The following is a 21,176-nucleotide window of genomic DNA, read 5'->3' as shown; positions in this document are numbered from 1 at the left end:
CGGTTCTCTCTTGTTTGCTTTGGGAGCTCGGACCCGCAACTATCTGACATTTGCCACCAATGTCTGAAATGGGTATAACTCTTCAAGTGTACGGTAAGGTTTTGTTTCTTTATGGCATTTAGAGAGGCGCTGTTCTCTCTGCTGACATGTCTGTTTTATTAAATGCTTGTACTCCTCATGGGCGTTACCATTCTGCTTGTCAGTGGGGTGTGTCCCTACAATGTCTGATACTGTCAATATTGATCGGGCACTTGCAGGATTTTATAAGGTACACACTCCATTGGCAAGGGGAAAAGTAACACCCATTTCCAGAGAAATGATACATAGAGGTATGACATTTTTTTCTAATACAGACATATCAATAAAGTAGAGTAGACGGTGGGTTGTTTTCGGCACTGTCGGCAGGGGAAAATATTCTGATGTTGAGTCTGCAGTGGACGCTGTGTGAGGTACAGTGTGGCTACCGGACCTGACAAAGTGTCTGGTCAAGGCATGAAGCGCGTTGACCTACTGTTTTATGCCCCATCTTTAATAAATGATTAACGGAACGACCATAAGAATTATGGCAGCTGAGAATCTTTCCCTGTGGTGACAGAGCTTTTCTTCTTCACTCCAATCTTGGATGCCGAGAGAGCAGGCAGCTCGCAGCATCAGGGACGGCTGCTAAACCGGCAGTTACGGGAGTGGTGACTCTAGTGGCACAACTCAGATAAGGGAGTTCTTACTACTCATGCTATTGCACATGAAGCACAGAGTGGACCGCTCCTCTTTAAACATAAATTCCAGGTTGAAGGCCTGGAGCTCAGACATAAGATAAGGGCAGCTCCGAATGTCTTGTAGTCCTATTTTCTGACTATGATGGACCTGCCTGTTTTTGGCCAATGACGTAAAAGAGCAAAGAATACAGCTTTGTGAATGTGTCAGACATTAAAGTCGTGGATGAATATGCTTAAAGGGAACTTGTTATCAACTTTATGCTTACCTCACTGAGGGCAGAATAAAATAGTGACAGAAATGCTGATTTCAGCGGTGTGTGACTCATGAGCTAATAGTAAGCAGTTGCCGAGAACCAGCCTCATAATCGTTGCAGCCCCGGCCTAGAAAAGAGTCAAACCGACTCGAGAAGAGAAAATGAGGTAGAAGCCGGTCAGTCATCAGCAGGTGAGCAGGAAGAGCAGGACTTCATGAATAACCAGGACTCTTCTCAGGTGGCCGTGACTCTTTTCCAGGCCCAGTCTGCAATGATTATGATGGTTCTCGGCAACCACTTACTTTTAGCTGATGAGTGACACACCGCTGAAATCAGCATGTCTGTCACTGTTTTATACTGCCCTCAGTGAGATCAGCATAAAGTTGATGACAGGTTCCCTTTAAGGTGTTGCCAGTTCAGTACGAAATATTAACAGGAATTTTACCATGATTACCAGTAGATCCTTCCATCTGCCCTAAATACTGTAATTTGAAGGTGCCTTGGCTAATAGGAGCGAACGCATAATACACCGGACACGTAGTTTAAATCCTGTGCTTCCATGAGCAGATCCCTCCTGCCGCCTTCCTCCGGAGGTTCATGGGCTGCTATTAACCACTGCTGAGAGGGGCAGGGGATGTGTGGGTGGTGCGACCCCCTCATGAATACACCAGACTCCTAAACTATGTGCCTGGTGTATTCTGTGATTGCTCCTATTAAGCGAAAGGCACAATATATATATTTCTGTCCCCTTTTGGCTAATAGGAGAGTTGTCCTGTCCCCATACTATGCTACCCTTACATAGGGCTGAATATTCTAGATCCATGTGGGTTCATTGCAGCTGCTAGACACTGACTTTGAAGGTGTGGTGCACCTTTGAGGGGAGGAGGTTGGCAAACCCTACCTCTTGGGCAGACCTGCGAAGGGAAGCATACTTACCTGTTCCTGGCCTAGGTGCCCCTCCTTCTCTCCCGAGCCTTGGCTTCTCTGCTTGGCTCCCAGAATGCAAACTTCTGTTTTCACACTGCTGCAGTCAATGGCTCGCCACTACGGTAACCCTTTCCCCTTGCATCACGTGACCATTTGACATGACTCAAGGGGAGCAGGTCGCCACTGCAGCGGTGTCAAAACAGAAGTTTGCATCCTTGGAGTGCAGTGAAGGATCGGGGAGCCATCGCTGAGAGCAGGTAAGTATGCTTCGCAGGTCTGCCCAGGAAGGCAGGGGAGTTGCCAACCCCCCTCCCAAAGGTGCACAACCCCTTTGTTTTTTCATTCAGTGCAGTTTCACATAAGGTTCCACCACCTCTTATAGATCCTGATCATTACTTCATTCCAAAATAAATTAATGGAACGTTTTTCACTCTTCTCGGCTATCACAACTTCTGGTGTTGAAGTTACTGAAGTACTGTAATTTAGGGTATAATGACCCAGGCGTTACACACATGACATTTGCTGCTGCTGTCTCGAGTGCTCTTTCATAGCCCCACAACTTGCATCCTAGTTCTAATTTACTTTTAAATAACGCTTTTTTTTTCTCCTTTGGTTCCCCAGACATTAAACACAGACGGATACCAATTTTGTTTTTCGCTAACAAAATGGACCTCCGAGACTCCCTGTCATCGGTGAAGGTCTCTCAGCTGCTGTGTTTAGAGAACATCAAGGACAAGCCGTGGCATATTTGGTAATAGTTCTATTATTGTGAAGTGTGTCTGCGCACGCTAAAGGTTTTTTTGTTTGCTAGAAGTACAACCACCGCAGTCCCTGAGCTGCACATTAGAGCAGATATGCTTTCTCAACATCATTATTAGAACGGGGAAGCATAAAGGCAAAACAACACATTGCAAGAACGGCTGTAGACCCTTCTTGGTATGTACGGCTGGTGGAGGATTTGCTTTATTTGTTTTACCCCTTTTAATTACTCGATCTCCTCTTTAGGAAAGCCCTTGTCCATATATTCAGCAAATATACTGCACACAGCTGAATGCAGAGCTTCTGGCATTAGGTACTATTGTAGAGGACAGTGGTGGTGGAAGTAAGCCAGATATAAGGTTGAATTATTGGTTTTCTCATAAATATGCCTCAAAGAATATAACAGTCATTCATTATTTGCAGATCTTTACTTTCACTGTGGTGTCACAGTGGGCAAAACCCAGGGGCCAGGTCGCCAGAGCTCCTAAAAAATAGATCCACAGGGAAAAAAAAATTATGATTTGTATTTTACTCATTTGGGCTACAAATGATTTTTAATTGGTCTTTATTAAAATGTTCAGCTGTTTTCTAGTTACAGGGGTTAAAAATCAGTCTGTTTGCAAGCAGTCACTTTCCATTTTCTTTGAATCCCATTCTCTTACGCAGCATCGGACTGAAGTCCCTTGTGCCCACCAGAGGAAATGATTCCGAGAGACCACCCTCTGTGTATATAGGACCTAAAGAGCCCTGTTTAATTAGGAGTCCTTTATTATCAGAGCATGGGCCCACTGGAGGATCTTCTGGTAATCTGGTGGGCCAGTCCGAACCTGCTCTGCTTGTAGCTCTGATCTCATAAACATTTATTTAAGCTATATTTTTATCTGTTTGATAAGACTTTAGTTATAATGAGTGTTTATAAGGTCAGCAGATCAGAGTTAAGAACTGCACACGAGCCTTCAGATGATGGGATAAAAAGAAAACAGACTGTGACAGCTTTTTATAACGACCAACTGTACAAATAATTTTTTAGCTCAAAATTTGTAAAACACAATAATAATAAATAAAAATAGCCCCAAAGGCATTTTGAGCTGTTTCAGTATGTGGCAGGGAAGTGGAGTACCCATAGGAAATCTATAAATCTATTTAAACACTGGGAGAACATACAAATTCCATGCAGATGTTCCCTGTGGTTGGATTAAAACCCAGGACTACAAGGCAGTAATCCTAACCACTGCTCTGTCCATGCTCTTGGAATGTTTTAACTAGCTCCTAAAGACTTCAATAAAGCTAGATCTATAGATGACCACCTGAAAACCACTTCCACAAGTATAGCTCCATGTACAAACACTTCTGCTTCCGTTTCCCCTTGAAAACTCTTCCTGCATTGTGTCTGTTGTTCAGTGTCATCATAGATACAATGCTTGGATCCAAGCCTCCACCCACGTCATTGTCTACCTGTGGGTTTAGAACCTGGGTATTCTCCATTACTGCTAGTGCTGTGTAAACTGAGAGCCGTCCATGACACATCTTATCATCTATACACTATACATTTGGTAAGGCAGACGTACGGTATATGTTCATATTTGATCTTCTGAGATGTTATGTTTCTAGATAACTGTAAGGTTCTCCGAGCAGACACAACATACAGACTCCAATAAAAGTTGTTGCTGTAACGTCACATACATGTTGCTGATCGCTCACTCTCTGTGAATGTTCTTCAGATACAACAAAAGTGAAGTGTTAGGGTCTGACCTGACGGATTCACCTATGAAAGCAATGGAAAGATCCTTCACTACTTGTGCTTCCTGATGCAGATAAATAAAGTGGAACAACCATGCTGCCTTCATCAGAAATCTGGCTTTATATACAAAAATCTTAAAGGAATACTCCACACAAAGATGATGCACTGTTTACCTGGTGCAGGTCCAGGGATTGAAATTTTGCTTGGAGTGTTCCTTTATCCTTTTGTCTCATAAAGATTACTGGCATGGTCTGCCATCCAGGCTAGAGTTTTGCTCTTACCTCCCACTGCTCTGCCCGGTGTACCCACTCCATGCCTCCTCTCCTGGGTACTGCACATGCCGGCCTGCTGGGACCTTTGCTGTTGTCCCTAGGGCCTGTGCAAGCTAACTATGGCTTTTTAAAAGGCTGTGTGCTAATGTGCTGTTTTGCCTGTGCCTTGCTACCCCAGGACTCTCTTACTTCACTCTGGGCCTGAGCAATAGCTATAGTACTGTTCCATTTGCACGCTATGGTGTTCTATCTCAATTTCCTACTTTTCTTTCTAACCCGGCTAGTTCAAACTAAATGTACCTGTCTGCTGCCTGGCCTGATCTTCTCCCTATTTACCATATTGCCTGAACTTTGACAGCCCTGTCCTCTACCTTGACTACAACTGTGCCTTTTAATTTTACACTGCTTCCTGATGTCACATTAGCTGTTGCAGATGGAGAATACTCCAGGAGCTGTGACCTGGGGATTCCTTTCAGTGATGACAAGAGCCCTGGGTATCCTTTAGACCTCACTCCTATGTTTAGCCACAATTCAAATCCATTGCAACACAGTGGGTCCACACCCACTTGATAACTTTAAAGGGGTTTTCTGAGATTTGGATATTGGTGACCTATCCTCAGGATAGGATAGAACCTCAGCCTTCTGCTAGGTCAGTGACATCTGGTACATCAGACACATGACCTAGCTACAGCTCAGTCCCATTCAAATGAATAGGTCTGAGCTGTGATACCAAGCAGAGCCGCCATCTAATGGACAACGCTATGCTTGATAAGCTGCACAGGAGTGCCATGGCCTCCTCAAACAGCTGATAGGCGGAGGTCCTGGGTGTCGGATAGGTCGTCATTGTCTGAATCTTAGAAAACCCCTTTAACATTTAGGACATACAAATGCCATAAAAGGAGGTCTCAGCTTCAAACACAAATTAGATTTCAGTCTTGTTGTAAGAGGTGTACTCCACTGTATATTTGGCTGTAGAGACTGCTTTATATGACGAAGTCTAGGAGTCTAGGTTCAGATCCTGCATTGTATGTCCTTTCTGTCCTCATCCAAAGGAGACTTTATGATTTAGAGTATTTGTGCAGGATTTTCCACATTGGCCAGGAAAGTGCATTAACACACTAGTCCCAGGCAGTGAAATGGTTCAATGTTCTGTTATTTGATATTAATAACGAAAACTTCAATTTCAATAAATCATTGTGGTAATTTTGATTCGTTTTTGAGTTTCACGACCTGAGTAATGTGTATCCTGAGGATATAATTGGCCAGCAAAGTTTACAAAGATTGTTAAAACTCTTTTATTGGTGTTCAGGCTCTGAAGAAGGAAAGATACAGCGGAATACAATATCTGTCTGCCCAAACCTGGTCTTTATAAATGATGCTACACTGGGGCGCAGTTTTTGAAAAGGGAATAATTGTGTTTTTTAGGAAATGATGGATGAACCTCTCTGGTCGCATTATTTACACTGGTGGATTTTATTTAGTACAAATGCCCTTAGTGCTGAAGACACAAATGCTGGCGCATCGCTCAGCGCTTCTTCTGATCACCACAGTCTGAAGCCTCATTCAGACGGCCATAATGTGGTTGCATTTTAGTCTCCGTATTACCGCTGTCCAGAGATTTCTGCTTGCTCTTCAGGCAACATATGACGGAGAAGCTGAGCTCTGTGACATATAGGTTTATATGATATGTGCAGGAGTGAAAAACAAAGTGAAATCAGTGGAGAAATTGAGACTGGGTGTGAATTTTAAAACCGTTTTCCAGGCCTTAGATATTGATGCCGTGTCAGAATAGGTCATCAATATCAGATCGGTGGGGTCCAACACCCTGCTGGTGCTGTAAACTATACGGCAGATGGTAGCAGAAGCAGATGGCTCCATCCACTGTGTAGTAGCCATGCCAGAATACTGACTCTTAGCTCCCACTCAGGATGCAGTATGCCAGCACTGGAAACTTCACGGTGGATAGAGCCTTCCATCCACTGGTGCCAGTGGCTTCCCGAAGCAGTTGATCGGTTGGGGCTCCAGTTGTTGGACTCCCATCCATCTGATGACCTGTCTTGAGGATAAGTCATCCATGTCTAAGTTTTGGAAACTGCCCTTAAAGGAGTTGGCCCATCTCGTATATTATGGACATATCGCTAGGATATCCCCCCCAATGTCTGATAGAACGATATCTTTAAAGTGAAGGAGAGCAGACCGGTCATGTGTGGCCTCCCTCCATTCATTTCTATGGGACTTCTGAAAATAGCCAAGATATGGCTGGGCTATTTCCGTCAACCCCATGGAAGTGAATGAAGAGGTGGCCTCTCTCTTGTGTGGTGTGTTTCCTATTCAATTCAATGGGACTTCCGAAAATAGCCAAGCGTGGCGCTTGGCTATTTTCAGCACTTCCATAGAAATGAATGGTGGCTCCTTTTCTGACATTGGGAGCATATCCTAGCGATATGCCCCCAATGTACAAGTTGGGCCAACCCCTTTAAGTTTGAACAATGTCAATTATTTTCACTGCGTTTGGCACAACTAAGGGTATATTCACACACAGCACAGTTTGCAGAAATATCAGAAACTAAAAGTCCGTTCCCTTCATCTGAATAGGGTTGTTTTTACGACAAGCAGCTGGATTTCTGCAGTTCCCATACTTACGAATGGTGCAGTCACAGAAATCTCTGCAAGAAATCTGCTGCATGTGAATTCATGCTTAGAGTGCGGATTGCCCCACTACCTACACACGCAGTGACTCTCCCGTTATCATTGTGTCCGTTTTGGTGGGGTAAGCAGGACTCCCACTGTCTCTCGTAGGAGTCCTGTCAGAATGCTCATGGATGGAAATCGGCTTCTCTCCCTCTGACTGGTTTACTATAAGGGGGGCATCAAGGTTGCATAATATACTCATCACGTTATCATGTTACATAGTGTGTATTATGATTACAAATATATAATGGGATCGAGTATCCCGCAGCTCGTTTTCAGATATGGTATATATTATGCGGTACATTTTATGTTAACTGTATTGCTGTCTCTTCCAGTGCGAGTGATGGACTGAAGGGCGAGGGTCTCCAGGAGGGGGTGGACTGGCTGCAGGGTAAGTGACGGTGTCTCAGCTCATCACCACTGCTCTTCTGTCGCCTTCATTTATGCCTGCCATCCTTTCATATTATTATTTCCATTTCTCCTGCTATCAGAGCAAATCACACAGTGAGTACATCTGCATTTCATCTGCTTATTCTGCTGCATTTTTTTATCGCCTGCTCGCTCATCTAGTGTGTGTCTGTGCCGGCCATGACATCTCTTTCACCAACTTGCTTACTTTTTCATTTGCCATTGACCACTTATCATCAGCTTTCTATAAATATCTGTATCCTTAGCCATTGCATAATATTACTACATGTGTATATAGACAATATATTTGTGTTATAGAGGTATGTATGATGGTATGTTTTATAGGTCGTATCATTGTCATTCAATTACAATACTTTACAATAGATCATTGCTATACAGTGTGTGTGTGTGTGTGTATATATATATATATATATATATATATATATATATATATACACACTGACCAAAAATATAAACACAACACTTTTGGTTTTGCTACCATTTTGCATGAGCTGAACTCAAAGATCTGAAACATTTTCTACATACACAAAAGACCCATTACTCTCAAATATTGTTCATAAATCTGTGTTAGGGTACTTTCACACTAGCGGCGCTGGATTTCGGCAGGCAGTTCAGTCACAATCTGTATGCAAACGGATACCATTTGTAGACTGATCCGTCTCACAAATGTATTGCAATACCGGATCCGTTTCTCCATTGTCATCCGGAACAACGGATCCGGTATTTATCCTTTTCACATTTTTTGAAGGTCTGCGCATGTGCAGACCGCAAAACCGGATCCGTTTTTCCAGAACACTTAAGGCCGGATCCAGCATTAATGCATTTCTATGTAAAATAATGGTGGATCCGGCATTCTGGCAAGTGTTCCGGAATTTCGGACGGAGAAAATACTGCAACATGCTGCAATATTTTCTCCGTCCAAAAAACGTACAGTGACTGAACTGAAGACATTCTGATGCATACTGAACAGACTACTCTCCATTCAGAATGCATTAAGATAAAACTGATCAGTTTTTTTCCGGTATTGAGCCCCTAGGACGGAACTCAATGCTGGAAAAGAAAAACGCTAGTGTGAAAGTACCCTTAGTGAGCACTTCTCCTTTTCCAAGATAATCCATCCCACCTCATAGGTTTGGCATATCAAGGTGCTGATTAGACCGCACGAATATTGCACAGGTGTGCCTTAGACTTCCGACAATAAAAGTCCACTCTGAAATGTGCAGTTTGATCACACAGCACAATGCCACAGATGTCGCAACGTTTGAGGGAGCGTGCAATTGGCATGCTGACTGCAGGAATGTCTACTAGAGCTGTTGCCCATGCAATGAGTGTTCATTTTTCTACCATAAGCCGTCTTCAAAGGCGTTTCAGAGAATTTGGCAGTACATACAACCGGCCTCACAACCGCAGACCACGTGTAACCACACCAGCCCAGGACCTCCACATCCAGCATGTTCACCTCCATGATTGTCTGAGACCAGCCACCCGGACAGCTGCAGCAACAATCTGTTTGCATAACCAAAGAATTTCTGCACAAACTGTCAGAAACCGTCTCAGGGAAGCTCCTCTGCATGCTCGTTGTCCTCATTGGGGTCTGGACCTGACTGCAGTTCGTTGTCGTAACCGACTTGAGTGGGGAAATGCTCACATTCTATGCCGTCTGGCACGTTGGAGAGGCGTTCTATTCACTGATGACTCCCAGTTTTCACAGTTCAGGGCAGATGGCAGACATAGTGTGTGGTGTCGTGTGGGTGAGCGGTTTGCTGACGTCAACGTTGTGGATCGAGTGACCCATGGTGCGGTGGGGTTATGGTATGGGCATCGGTGATGGCCAGTTCGCAGTGTTCACCTGTGCCTGTGCCGGAGGCTGTTCTTGGAACTGCCTGCTCCCTGAGACCGCATTTTATTTCAGACCGACTCACGCACAGGAAAGGACTTACCTGTGCCTCGCCAGACTTGTCAGTTAAGATGGCAGATCATATGTGTTCGCGGGCGAACACTGCAAACTGGTCATCACTAATGGGCAGGCATATGTTATGGACAACGAACACAGGTGCATTTTATTGATGGCATTTTGAATGCACAGAGATTCCGTGACTAGATCCTGAGGCCTATTGTTGTGCCATTCATCCACAACCATCACCTCATGTTGCAGCATGATAATGCACGGCCCCATATTGCAAGGATCTGTACTAGGGGTGCACCGAAATGAAAATTCTGGTCCGAAACCGAAAATTTAGGATGCCCTTGACTGAAAACCGAAACTGCCTTTTTGCCCAAATACTTTAAAAATACTTTTTTTTTAATGATATTTATAACAGTGCCATCCACAGACCCCCCCCCACCTCATAACAGTGCCATCCACAGACCCCCACCCACCCCATAACAGTGCCATCCACAGAACCCCCACCCCATAACAGTGCCATCCACAGACCCCCCCCCCCCACCCCATAACAGTGCCATCCACAGACCCCCCCACCTCATAATAGTGCCATCCACAGACCCCCACCCACCCGGCCCCCAGCTCCAGTAGTTATAAAATGTGTACAATTAATAAGGATTCTATTACTTGAGGCCCCCTCTGCAGTAGAACATTCAATATAGCCACATCCTACTCACAGGGCTGTTATCTTAATGCTGGCCGGCCGGGCAGACGAGCGGCAGCGTCACTGACTGACGTCACGTGCCTGCGCCGCCTCCTTCATTCAGAAAGTATTAAGATAACAGCCCTGTGAGTAGGATGTGGCTATATTGAATGTTCTACTGCAGAGGGGGGCCTCATGAATAGAATCCTTATTATTGTACACATTTTATAACTACTGGAGCTGGGGGCCGGAGCACAGGGAACGCACCGGCCCCCAGCTCCTCCTCCCAGTCCCTCCCTGCTATTTTCTGCCGATATGTACCAATATCGGCCGAAATGGATTAGGCCCATTTTCGGCCGATATTTTCGGCCGCCGGAATTTCGGTGCACCCCTAATCTGTACACAATTCCTGGAAGCTGAAAACATCCCAGTTCTTGCATGGCCAGCATACTCACCGGACAGGTCACCCATTGTGCATGTTTGGGATGCTCTGGATCGGCTTATACGACAGCGTGTTCCAGTCAATATTCTGCAACTTCGCACAGCTATTGAAGATTGAGTGGACCAACATTCCACAGGCCACAATCAACAACCTGATCAACTCTATGTGACCGAGGAGTGTTGCACTGCGTGAGGCAAATGGTGGCCACACCAGATACTGACTGGTTTTCTGTCGCCCCCTCCCAGTAAGGCAAAACTGTGCACATTTCAGAGTGGCCTTTTATTGTGGGCAGTCTAAGGCACACCTGTGTAATATTATGCTGTCTAATCAGGACCTTGATATGCCACACCTGTGAGGTGGGATGAATTTTCTGGGCAAAGGAGAAGTGCTCACTAACACAGATTTAGACCGATTTGTGAACAATATTTGAGAGTAATGGGTCTTTTGTGTATGTAGAAAATGTTTCAGATCTTTGAGTTCAGCTCATGCAAAATGGGAGCAAAACCGAAAGTGTTTCGTTTATATTTTTGGTCAGTGTGTGTGTGTGTGTGTGTGTGTATATATATATATATATATATATATATATATATATATGTGTGTGTGTATATAATATATGTTTACATATATTTGTACCAGTCTGGTATAGCTGTAATATTAAGCTTAATATGAGAAGCAGGAGGTCAACTCCTTCTGCATTTACACTACTTAAATTACTATTCTTAGAATAAGAATTAGACATACATTATTCCCTCTCACGTCTTGGCAGTAATTCCCAGTCTTTAGCTGAACCCTCTGGCAGCTTCATTGGCGAAAATACACTGTCACCCACGAGACGAGACTCATGAGCTTGTCACTCACACTGCTTCTGGAGAACCAAGAACAAGGTGACAGTACGAGCTCGTAGACTGTAAGCCAGCACTATAAAGACGTATGATGTATTATATTTGAGGTATATATATAGGGTGTCTTGCCCGCCATAGATTCCCTCTTATATCTTTCTAATGATTTGCCAGTAATTTTGACCTATGAAATTTATTAGCTTAAAGGGGTTGTCCTATTACTGTAACTTATCCTCTATCCTACAGGTTAGGGGGGTATGTGTCTGATGATGGTGGGCCAACTGCTGGGGCACCTGCCTATCTCTAGAATGGGGGCCCATGTTTCCCCATTTAAATGGAGCGGGGGACCCCCATGCACGCTGTTGCTCCATTCAACTCTGAGTGCTTGTCTGCAGCAGCCTCCTAGAGTTGAATGGCGTGGCGGCACGCGTCTGTCCGCTGCTCTGTTCGAACGGAGGAACACAGGCCCCCATTTTAGTAATGATTTGCAGGAGCCCCAGCAGTCAAATCCCCGCCAGTCAGACACTTATCCCCTATCCTGTCAATAAAGGGTAAGTTGTAATTGGACGGCCCCTTTAAGGGCTTATCGGACAAAGCGATTATTGTATGAATTTTAATGTAATTATTTATTACTGCATGTATTAGCGTGCCAATTAATACATTTTCGTGAATCTGGCAAATCTGCCTGACTGACAGGTTATCGTTAGTCGCCACTCCATCCCCTTATCTAAATAGTAATCTGCCATTGATTAGCAGTGTAATTGGACTGGGGGGGGGGCATCCAGGCAACGGTTGTAATAATGAGCAAACGGCAAAACCGTTTAGAGATTATTGTTTGATTGGGCGTCTTTTGACTGTAGACGACTCACTAAATCGCCACTTGCTGCTCTTTAATGAATAAATATCTGCTTGCCTAATAGGAGCCATAGTCCCTTACATGTAATCTAATGGGACATAGGAAGCTGCTTTTACAGAGAGGACCCCATATCTACTGAGCCTCCATGTAGTAGCACATAGGGTCTGTCTGCCCCTGTTCCCCATACTCATAAGTATCTATTCACACATCACAGTCCTATCATATTTTTGGTGCAGTTTTCACAAGATGACTGCAACATGTGAATAGACCCTAATCGGACATCAGTAAGGGATTGATCTCTCTGGGGCTCCTAATTAGAACAGCGGGAGCTGTATACAGTATAGACAATTGGGTGTTAAAGGGGTTAAAGGCAACCTCTGTCCATACGCCCTTTTATTCTCTGCCTAAGGACCACCCCAGGTGGTCTGATCTGGACCATCCATGGATTGTACTGATGACCACTTATTCTTGTAGCTGCCATTGCAGGAAGTATGGCTGGTGACGAGAGGCTTTACCTAATGATCACAGCTAATAGCCGGAGGTAAATCGGCCCCTTTAATAAAAGCAGTTGTTCCCTCTATAAGGCTATGTTCACATGAGTGATTTAAAATCCCACTTTTCTGTGTCAAAAATCTGAGGCTGAGTCGCAGAGAGCCCCTTTATCATTCAGTTTCTGTGAACAGGGTTGCAGAAACCCAGTTTAGGCCTCATCCGCATTTCCGTGTCAGTTTCACGTCCGTGAAAAGCGCCCCATGTTTCATCCGTGAGGATGTCCGTTAAGGATCCATGTTTGGTCCATGTCCCCGTTTTTACCCTCCATGTGTCATCCATATTCCACAGATGCTGCTCAGATGAAAATCAACTTCCAAAGCATCTCCTATCAGTCTTCAGTGAAAAACGGATGCAACACGTCCATGCGCGTTTTCTCCTTGATTTTCACGGACCCATAGACTTCGATGGGCATATTTGGTCCACATCATGGACCGAAGTAGTGCATGTCTCCGTGATTTTGTTTTACTGACCCACGGTCAGTAAAAAAATACTTGTGTGAACACACATTGAAATCAATGGGTACCTGTAATGTCCGCAGAAAACGAGGTCAGCACACGTCGGTGAAAAATAAAAATGTGGACGAGGCCTCACATGTGAAAGCTTCGTAGTGTGAACATGGCTACTTTTCACCACAACATAAGAATTCTTAAAAAAATAAGAAAATCCCATTCTCTAAGGACTAACTTCTAAAAAACTGCCACGTGTCATCATACACGATGTCCTGGTGTCATCACCCTAGCACATCGCGATCTTCCAGTTTATTGCAGTGCTTTTGCTGCGCTAGTATATTGATGTCCTGTCCTCAGGATAGGTCATCAATATCAGATGTGCGGGGGTCCGACTCCCGGCACCCCCACGATCAGCTGTTTGAAGTAGAAGCATTGCTTATACGAGCTCTGCAGCTTCTTCACTGTTGGTCTGCTCTCTGTTTACGGCCCCATGCACACAACTGTATCCGTTTTGCGGTCTGCAAATTGTGAATCCGCAAAATACGGACACAGTCATGTGTACGGGGCCGAAATTGTACCGGTGAAGTATAACTACAGCTGCTCGTCCCTTTCAAGCGAACTATTTTGGGTTTTTGGGGGGGGGGGGGGAATGAGGAGTTAATGGAAAAACTGTATTGTACCGGTATCTGGGATGTGTTGAAGGGCAATGACTTTAATTTCTGCTATTGTCCTCCATCCCTGCTCTCCCAGAATGACTATTCACACTGATGGTTGTTGTTTTTTTAGCAACGCAGACAATGACCACTAGATGTCAGAGTTGATTTACTGTTTGTGTGTCTGTAATGCTGTACATAGCAGAGCTGCGCCTGTCCGTGTAGTATGTGCATTCAAATACTGGACTGTACGTCTTTCCTGTGCATCGCTGTACAGTAAGTTGTATGCATTCATAGGGGGTCACTTATATAGGCGTTATAAAGAATGTCACACCATTCAGACAAACCCTAAAGAAGCTGATGTTCCTGCCATTAAAGGGGTTGTGTTACAGTATAGGGGGTCCCGTCCTCTATGAGCCTGATTGGAGAGCCACCAACAAGCAGGCCTGACGTACCCTACCTGACCCTGTTTTACATGGACGCCCGTTCTTCTGAATGCGTTACTATATTTCGCCTGTAGCGGTCACTGCAGGGAAAATGAGCAGAGAACAGTAACTTTCTCCTGGTGTTTAATCATCTGATCGCCTTTAATGGGGATGAAACGACTACTTTAATGGTTGTTTGTTACAAGTGCGAGAGGACTTTAATAATGGAGTGGAGAATGTTGTATATAAGGGTTAGACAACCCCCAATTCCGGTGCATTCCAGTCTTATAAACTGATGGTGTATCACTAGGGTATGCATCACTTCATGAAAGCTATAGAAATGGGCTCTCCTGTGCCCAGCAGATTGCTAGAGCTGCTGATTTCCTGGGAAATACAGTATGGGAGCACGCACATGACCGTGTGTATTTTGCTGTCCACACAAAAAAATACAGGTGGCGTCCGTGTTACATTGTTTTTGTTATTGCGGACCCATTGTAACAATGCCTGTTGTCCACAAAACAGGCAAGAATAGGACATGTTCTATCTTCATCGTAGGGATCAGAATCATTGGTGGCGCCCCCAACCCCCAAGTATTATCATTGGTGGCAGTGGCAGTTCCGAACGGAGCCTCAGCAGTGTAAGCCTGGGGCTTCGATTGGTTACCATGGCAGCCAGGACGCTACTGAAGCCCTGGCTGCCATAGTAAGCTCCCTGCTGCTGTGTGTACTATGCACAGGGCAGCAGGGACAGTGTGAGGTCCGATTCACCCTGAGAGAGATCTATCAGGGTGAATAGGACAAGGGATGAAAGATCTCGGGTTCAGGCCCCTAAGGGGGTAAAAGGGTATTAAATAAAAAGTAAAAAAAAAAAAAAGTTTTAAAAAACAAACACAAAAATATTAAGTTTAAATCACCCCCTTGCCTAATTTTACATATAAAATATATAAACTATTATGAACTATCAAAATATTTAAAAATATCTCCTATGCGGTGAACGCCGTAACAGGAAAAAAAATATATAAGTGCAATTTGCCATTTGTTTTGTCCCGACAAAAATTAGGTTAGGACTATTCTATTATGGTCCAGACTTTCCATAAAATCTGGAATGCATGCAGCTTTTTTGGTGTTTTATTTTTATCACATGGTATCGCGTATCGCAATACTCTCTTATGGTAGCGAAATCGAGTAAAAATGTTGGTATCGTGACAACCCTAGGTAAGACATGTGTGATTGTTTTTTTTTTTTTATTATACCGTAATTATATGTACCGTATTTTAAATTTGGCGACTAAAAATTTACATTTGGCTCCTAAATTTTTCAGGTTAGGAGCCAATGGCTCCTTGATATTTTTTTTAGTCTGGAGCCCTGCTCTAGGTGCTAGTGGGGCATCGTTTGGCACACCCTTGTATCGGTGATTGACAGCCTCTTTCTCCTTTGTGCCCGTAAAATCCAGCGCCTTCGCCATCACGTTTAGTATTCGGTGCAGTGAGTGAAGGATGCTCGCCTGCTGCCGGCTTCCTCACTGCGCCTACGCGGAATTCTAAAGTGGATGGCGCAAGGGCGGGATTTTAAGGGCACAGAAGAGAAAGAGGATGTTAATCACCGATACAAGGGCGTGCCAAACGGTGAGAGGACGGAGCCTCTAGGTGCAGAAGCAACACTAGCACCTAGAGGCTCATTAGCATATTACAAAAGTCATTATTTAGCGCTAACTACAGCAGGCAGGGAGATATAAGTAATACATTAGTTATGTTTTTGATGACAGAAACCCTTTAAGTCAATGGGGCTGAAATTTAATACCAAGCACAGCCACTATACCATGTAAGGCGCTGTAGTGCCTGCAGCACCCACCAGAGTGAGTGCCGCGGCTCCCTGAAACAGCTGATCGGCGGGGGTGCTGGGACTTGGATCTATGTGATAATGATGACTAATCCTCAGGATAGGGTATACATGACTGAGGGCCTGACTGTCGGGGTCCTGTTCCCCGTCCTGATGGAATGGCAGGTCAAGCATGCATCCTGATGCCCCTTACATTCTCTATGTGACTGCCGGAGAGCACGTCAATGCAAAACTGCTACTATGGGGGAAATTCATCAAAACTGGTGGAGAGGAACATTACACTAGTTGCCCATAGCAACCAAGTGAACGCCATTGTGGCCATGTCTGGATAATAAAATTATCACAGATAATCGCTGATTCATTGACCCCCGATACCATCATGAGCAGTGCCTGCCGGTCTGGTTACTTCCATATTATAGCAGTTTTACTTGCCTTTAACCCCGTCCTCTCCAGAGTAGTCGCTCGGTCCTCTCTGTGCTGTATGATGTAGTAGATCAGTAAAGGGATACTTGCTGGCAGCTGTTGGGCCGTCAGCCATGTTAAAGTGTTTCCATAAATCCTTACACTCTTCCAGAGGCTTGCCGTTACATCTGACAGGGGCGGACATCTTTCTTCAGACGGAGCCAAGGAATTTTGTTTTTCTAACATTGTTTTATTTCCAGATTTCCCACATCCTCAGTAAAGGGAATACCCGTATCCATTTCATTCCCCCTTCATACAAAACTACTCATCCAGATGTAATGTATATAACATAATGTACGTCTTGCTGACTTTCATGGTGGAGCGTTAACCTCTGCAGGAAACAAACTTGACATATTTCCTTCAAATTACTGTAGATTTGCTGAATTTATAATAGTGAAGATAACTAAAGACAAAATGTGACATGTGGAAATGTTTGGGCATCCTGTCCGGTAAGGCTAGGTTCACATCTGCGCTCGTATTTCTGTTATTTCTGTTCTGTTGGGCAGAAGGAGTAGAAAAATGAAAATAACAGCAGTGCCCAAGGGCATTAAACTATGGTGCCAAACTATATCTCCATATGCCTCCAATTCCTTATAGAGGCATACACGGTAGGGTTGTAGCGGGTCTTGAATTATCGATACCCAATCAATACTTTTGTACCGGTATCGACTCGATACCCGGATTTGACATTTACCGCTGCTAGGCTGCGCTACTCACCCATGATTAATACAAATACAAAAGGCAGGTGCCAGCGACAGAATCACATAGCCAACACCCAACTTCTATGACAGGGCGCTGCAATCCGCGGCAGTTAACCCCTCAGGTGCCGCACCCAAGGGGTTAATTACCACGGATCGCAGCTCCCTATCATAGAGGTCGGGTGCCGGCTATGTGATTCTGCCACCGGCACCCGCCTCCTGTATTTGTATTAAAAGGTTAGTTATCTTCATTGGTGGCGCAGTGCGCCCCCCACCCCACCCCCAGTGGCCACAGGGTCCCCTTCCCTCCTCCTCATTGATGTTGCAGTGGCAGGTTCTGATATCGGAGCCAGTAGTGTAATCCTGGGGCTCTGATTGGTTACCATGGCAGCCAGGATGCTACTGAAACCCTGGCTTCCATGGTAAGCTCCCTGCTGCTGTGTGTACTATGCACAGGGCAGCAGGGAGAGTGTGAAGTCCTATTCATCCTAATAGAGCTCTAGGGCTGTGATTCTCCTCCCAGTGCTCTCCCTAGTACTCAGGGCTGTGCTCCTCCTCCCAGTGCTTTCACCAGTACTCAGGGCTGTGCTCCTCCTACCAGTGCTCTCCCCAGTACTCAGGGCTGAGCTCTCTGCTACCAGTGCTCTCCCCAGTACTCAGGGCTGTGCTCCTCCTCCCAGTGCTCTCGCCAGTACTCACGGCTGAGCTCCTCCTCCCAGTGCTCTCGCCAGTACTCAGGGCTGAGCTCCTCCTCCCAGTGCTCTCGCCGGTACTCAGGGCTATGCTCCTCCTACCAGTGCTCTCCCCAGTACTCGGGGCTGAGCTCCCTGCTACCAGTGCTCTCCCCAGTACTCAGGGCTGTGCTCCTCCTCCCAGTGCTCTCCCCAGTACTCGGGGCTGAGCTCCTCCTCCCAGTGCTCTCCCCAGTACTCAGGGCTGAGCTCCTCCTCCCAGTGCTCTCGCCGGTACTCAGGGCTATGCTCCTCCTACCAGTGCTCTCCCCAGTACTCAGGGCTGAGCTCCCTGCTACCAGTGCTCTCCCCAGTACTCAGGGCTGAGCTCCCTGCTACCAGTGCTCTCCCCAGTACTCAGGGCTGAGCTCCCTGCTACCAGTGCTCTCCCCAGTACTCAGGGCTGAGCTCCCTGCTACCAGTGCTCTCCCCAGTACTCAGGGCTGTGCTCCTCCTCCCAGTGCTCTCCCCAGTACTCGGGGCTGAGCTCCTCCTCCCAGTGCTCTCCCCAGTACTCAGGGCTGTGCTCCTCCTCCCAGTGCTCTCCCCAGTACTCAGGGCTGAGCTCCTCCTACCAGTGCTCTCGCCAGTACTCAGGGCTGAACTCCTCCTCCCAGTGCTCTCCCCAGTACTCGGGGCTGAGCTCCTCCTACCAGTGCTCTCCCCAGTACTCGGGGCTGAGCTCCTCCTACCAGTGCTCTTGCCCAGTACTCAGGGCTGTAGCTCCTCCTCCCAGTGCTCTCCCCAGTACTCAGGGCTGAGCTCCTCCTCCCAGTGCTCTCCCCAGTACTCAGGGCTGAGCTCCTCCTACCAGTGCTCTTGCCAGTACTCAGGGCTGTGCTCCTCCTACCAGTGCTCTCGCCAGTACTCAGGGCTGAACTCCTCCTCCCAGTGCTCTCCCCAGTACTCGGGGCTGAGCTCCTCCTACCAGTGCTCTTGCCAGTACTCAGGGCTGTGCTCCTCCTACCAGTGCTCTCGCCAGTACTCAGGGCTGAACTCCTCCTCCCAGTGCTCTCCCCATCTCTTGTTTATAATACAGAGGAGATGGTTGCATATGACAACGCTGTGAGAAGAGGCTGCATAATAGGAAAGTAGCATGCATTTCTGTGAGTTATTATCCGGTAAAACAGAAAATGATTATATTTTAAAGCACAAAAGCATTTATACAGCAGTGTGTACTATACCATTAGGGTATAACAAATGAAATAACAGTTACCCATTAACCCCAGCGGGGAATAAAAACCAAAGCAAAAATATTTTTTGTGTATCCTGCCGTACTTAAAGTGGAATAAAAAGCCATCAAAAATTCATACTTCAAAATAATGGGGAAAAAATGGCCCCATCTTTATGAAAATGTGAAAAAACATGATTTCGAAAGTGTGTTATTCATATTGGCAACTGTCTCAAAATAAACAGAATTGCAGATTTTTTCCATTCCTATAAAAAGTTAAAGGTGTTGTCACATCTCGGCCTTTCATGACCAAGATGGGAATAACCACAGTAAGTGCTGGCCCAGCAGCCGGCGCTCCGCTGTTCCTGTGCTTTGCAGTGGAGCTAGGCTGTTTCTGTGCTGTTTGACTAGTTCCCATTCACTGCTGTGGGGTTACAGAAACAGTGGAGCAGCGGCTGCTCAGCCATTTCCATACCTTCACCGCCTCTGGTCAGGCTTTTACTGTGTTTAATTCCCATTTTTGCCATGAAAGGACATATAAGTGAAACTCGAAAAATTAGAATATTGTGCAAAGTTCATTTGTTTCAGTAATGCAACTTAAAAGGTGAAACTAACATATGAGACTCATTACATGCAAAGCGAGATATTTCAAGCCTTTATTTGGTATAATTTGGATGATTATGGCTTACAGCTTATGAAACCCCAAAGTCACAATCTCAGGTTCCCTTTGCTCAGGGGGTATGGATTAATTAGCTGACTAGAGTGTGACCCTTTGAGCCTAGAATATTGAACCTTTTCACAATATTCTAATTTTAAGTTGCATTACTGAAATAAGTGAACTTTTGCACGATATTAAAATTTTTGGAGTTTCACCTGTATTTGACAACCCATTTAAAGATATTTTCCTGGAGTATAAAATTGATCTTCGGTATCTGCTTGATCAGCTGCTTGAAGAGGCTGTGGCCACTTTGACCACTTCCTAGGCCAGTGACGTCACATCGGTCAGTTAAGTGAATGGGCTGGAATACCAAGCACAGCCGCAATGCAATGTACAGCGCTTTGCTTGGTGAGCTGTGAGGAGGCCGCAGCACTCGCAGGAGCACCGTGACCTCTTCAAACAGCTGAACAGCAGGGACGCCAGGAGTTGGACCCTCGCCGATCAGATATTAATGATCTATCCTAAGGATAGCTCATCAACATCAAGCTCCCTGGAAAACCCTGGAAAACCCTTTTAAAGCCTAAAATAACCTGTTCACTGAGCGCACCTTACAGAGGCACCATATGGTGGCACATAGATTGTGAATGGCCTGGTAATAAGGAAGTGCAGGAACCCCAAGCACCACAGTTCTGCCTTCTGGATGAGGCCTGACATTTAGGGCCAGTTCACATATTGCATGTGTGGACTGCCAGAGACCTCCTGTACATGTAGCTGTAGTGCACAAAGAACTATTGCATATAGCATTTACTGGCTATGGCGGACACACTGTATGATGCACAGCTGGGTAGGTTTTTCCATGTAAGAAGTTAAAAGGTAATTTGACAAGAGATATCCAAACTATTGCAGGGGAAACCTAATTTTAAAGAGGACCTTTCACCACTCCTGACATACCTGATTAATAGCTTCATGCATTCCCCATGTAATACCAATTCTGGGACATATATTCTTATGGCTCTATGTTGTGTCAT

General features: G+C 45.5%; 1 protein-coding gene and 1 long non-coding RNA gene across 3 annotated transcripts in view; one reads left to right on the top strand and one right to left on the bottom strand.

Annotated features, from left to right (window-relative positions):
• Window positions 1-21,176, bottom strand: part of LOC122930846 — a 71,508-nt gene that overhangs the window by 38,537 nt on the left and 11,795 nt on the right. The window lies entirely within an intron of this gene.
• ARL6 (ADP ribosylation factor like GTPase 6) overlaps window positions 1-21,176 on the top strand; it is a 178,568-nt gene that overhangs the window by 153,716 nt on the left and 3,676 nt on the right. For both annotated transcript variants that reach the window (XM_044284495.1, XM_044284496.1), the window contains exons 6-7: window positions 2,519-2,648; window positions 7,696-7,751. In XM_044284495.1, coding sequence (XP_044140430.1) covers window positions 2,519-2,648; window positions 7,696-7,751 — 186 coding nt within the window. The remainder of the gene's footprint in view (window positions 1-2,518; window positions 2,649-7,695; window positions 7,752-21,176) is intronic.

Source organism: Bufo gargarizans, chromosome 3 (assembly GCF_014858855.1).
Source record: "Bufo gargarizans isolate SCDJY-AF-19 chromosome 3, ASM1485885v1, whole genome shotgun sequence".
Lineage (NCBI taxonomy): Eukaryota > Metazoa > Chordata > Amphibia > Anura > Bufonidae > Bufo > Bufo gargarizans.
Note: the sequence above shows the minus strand (reverse complement) of the source record. Positions and strands in the feature narration are given on the sequence as shown.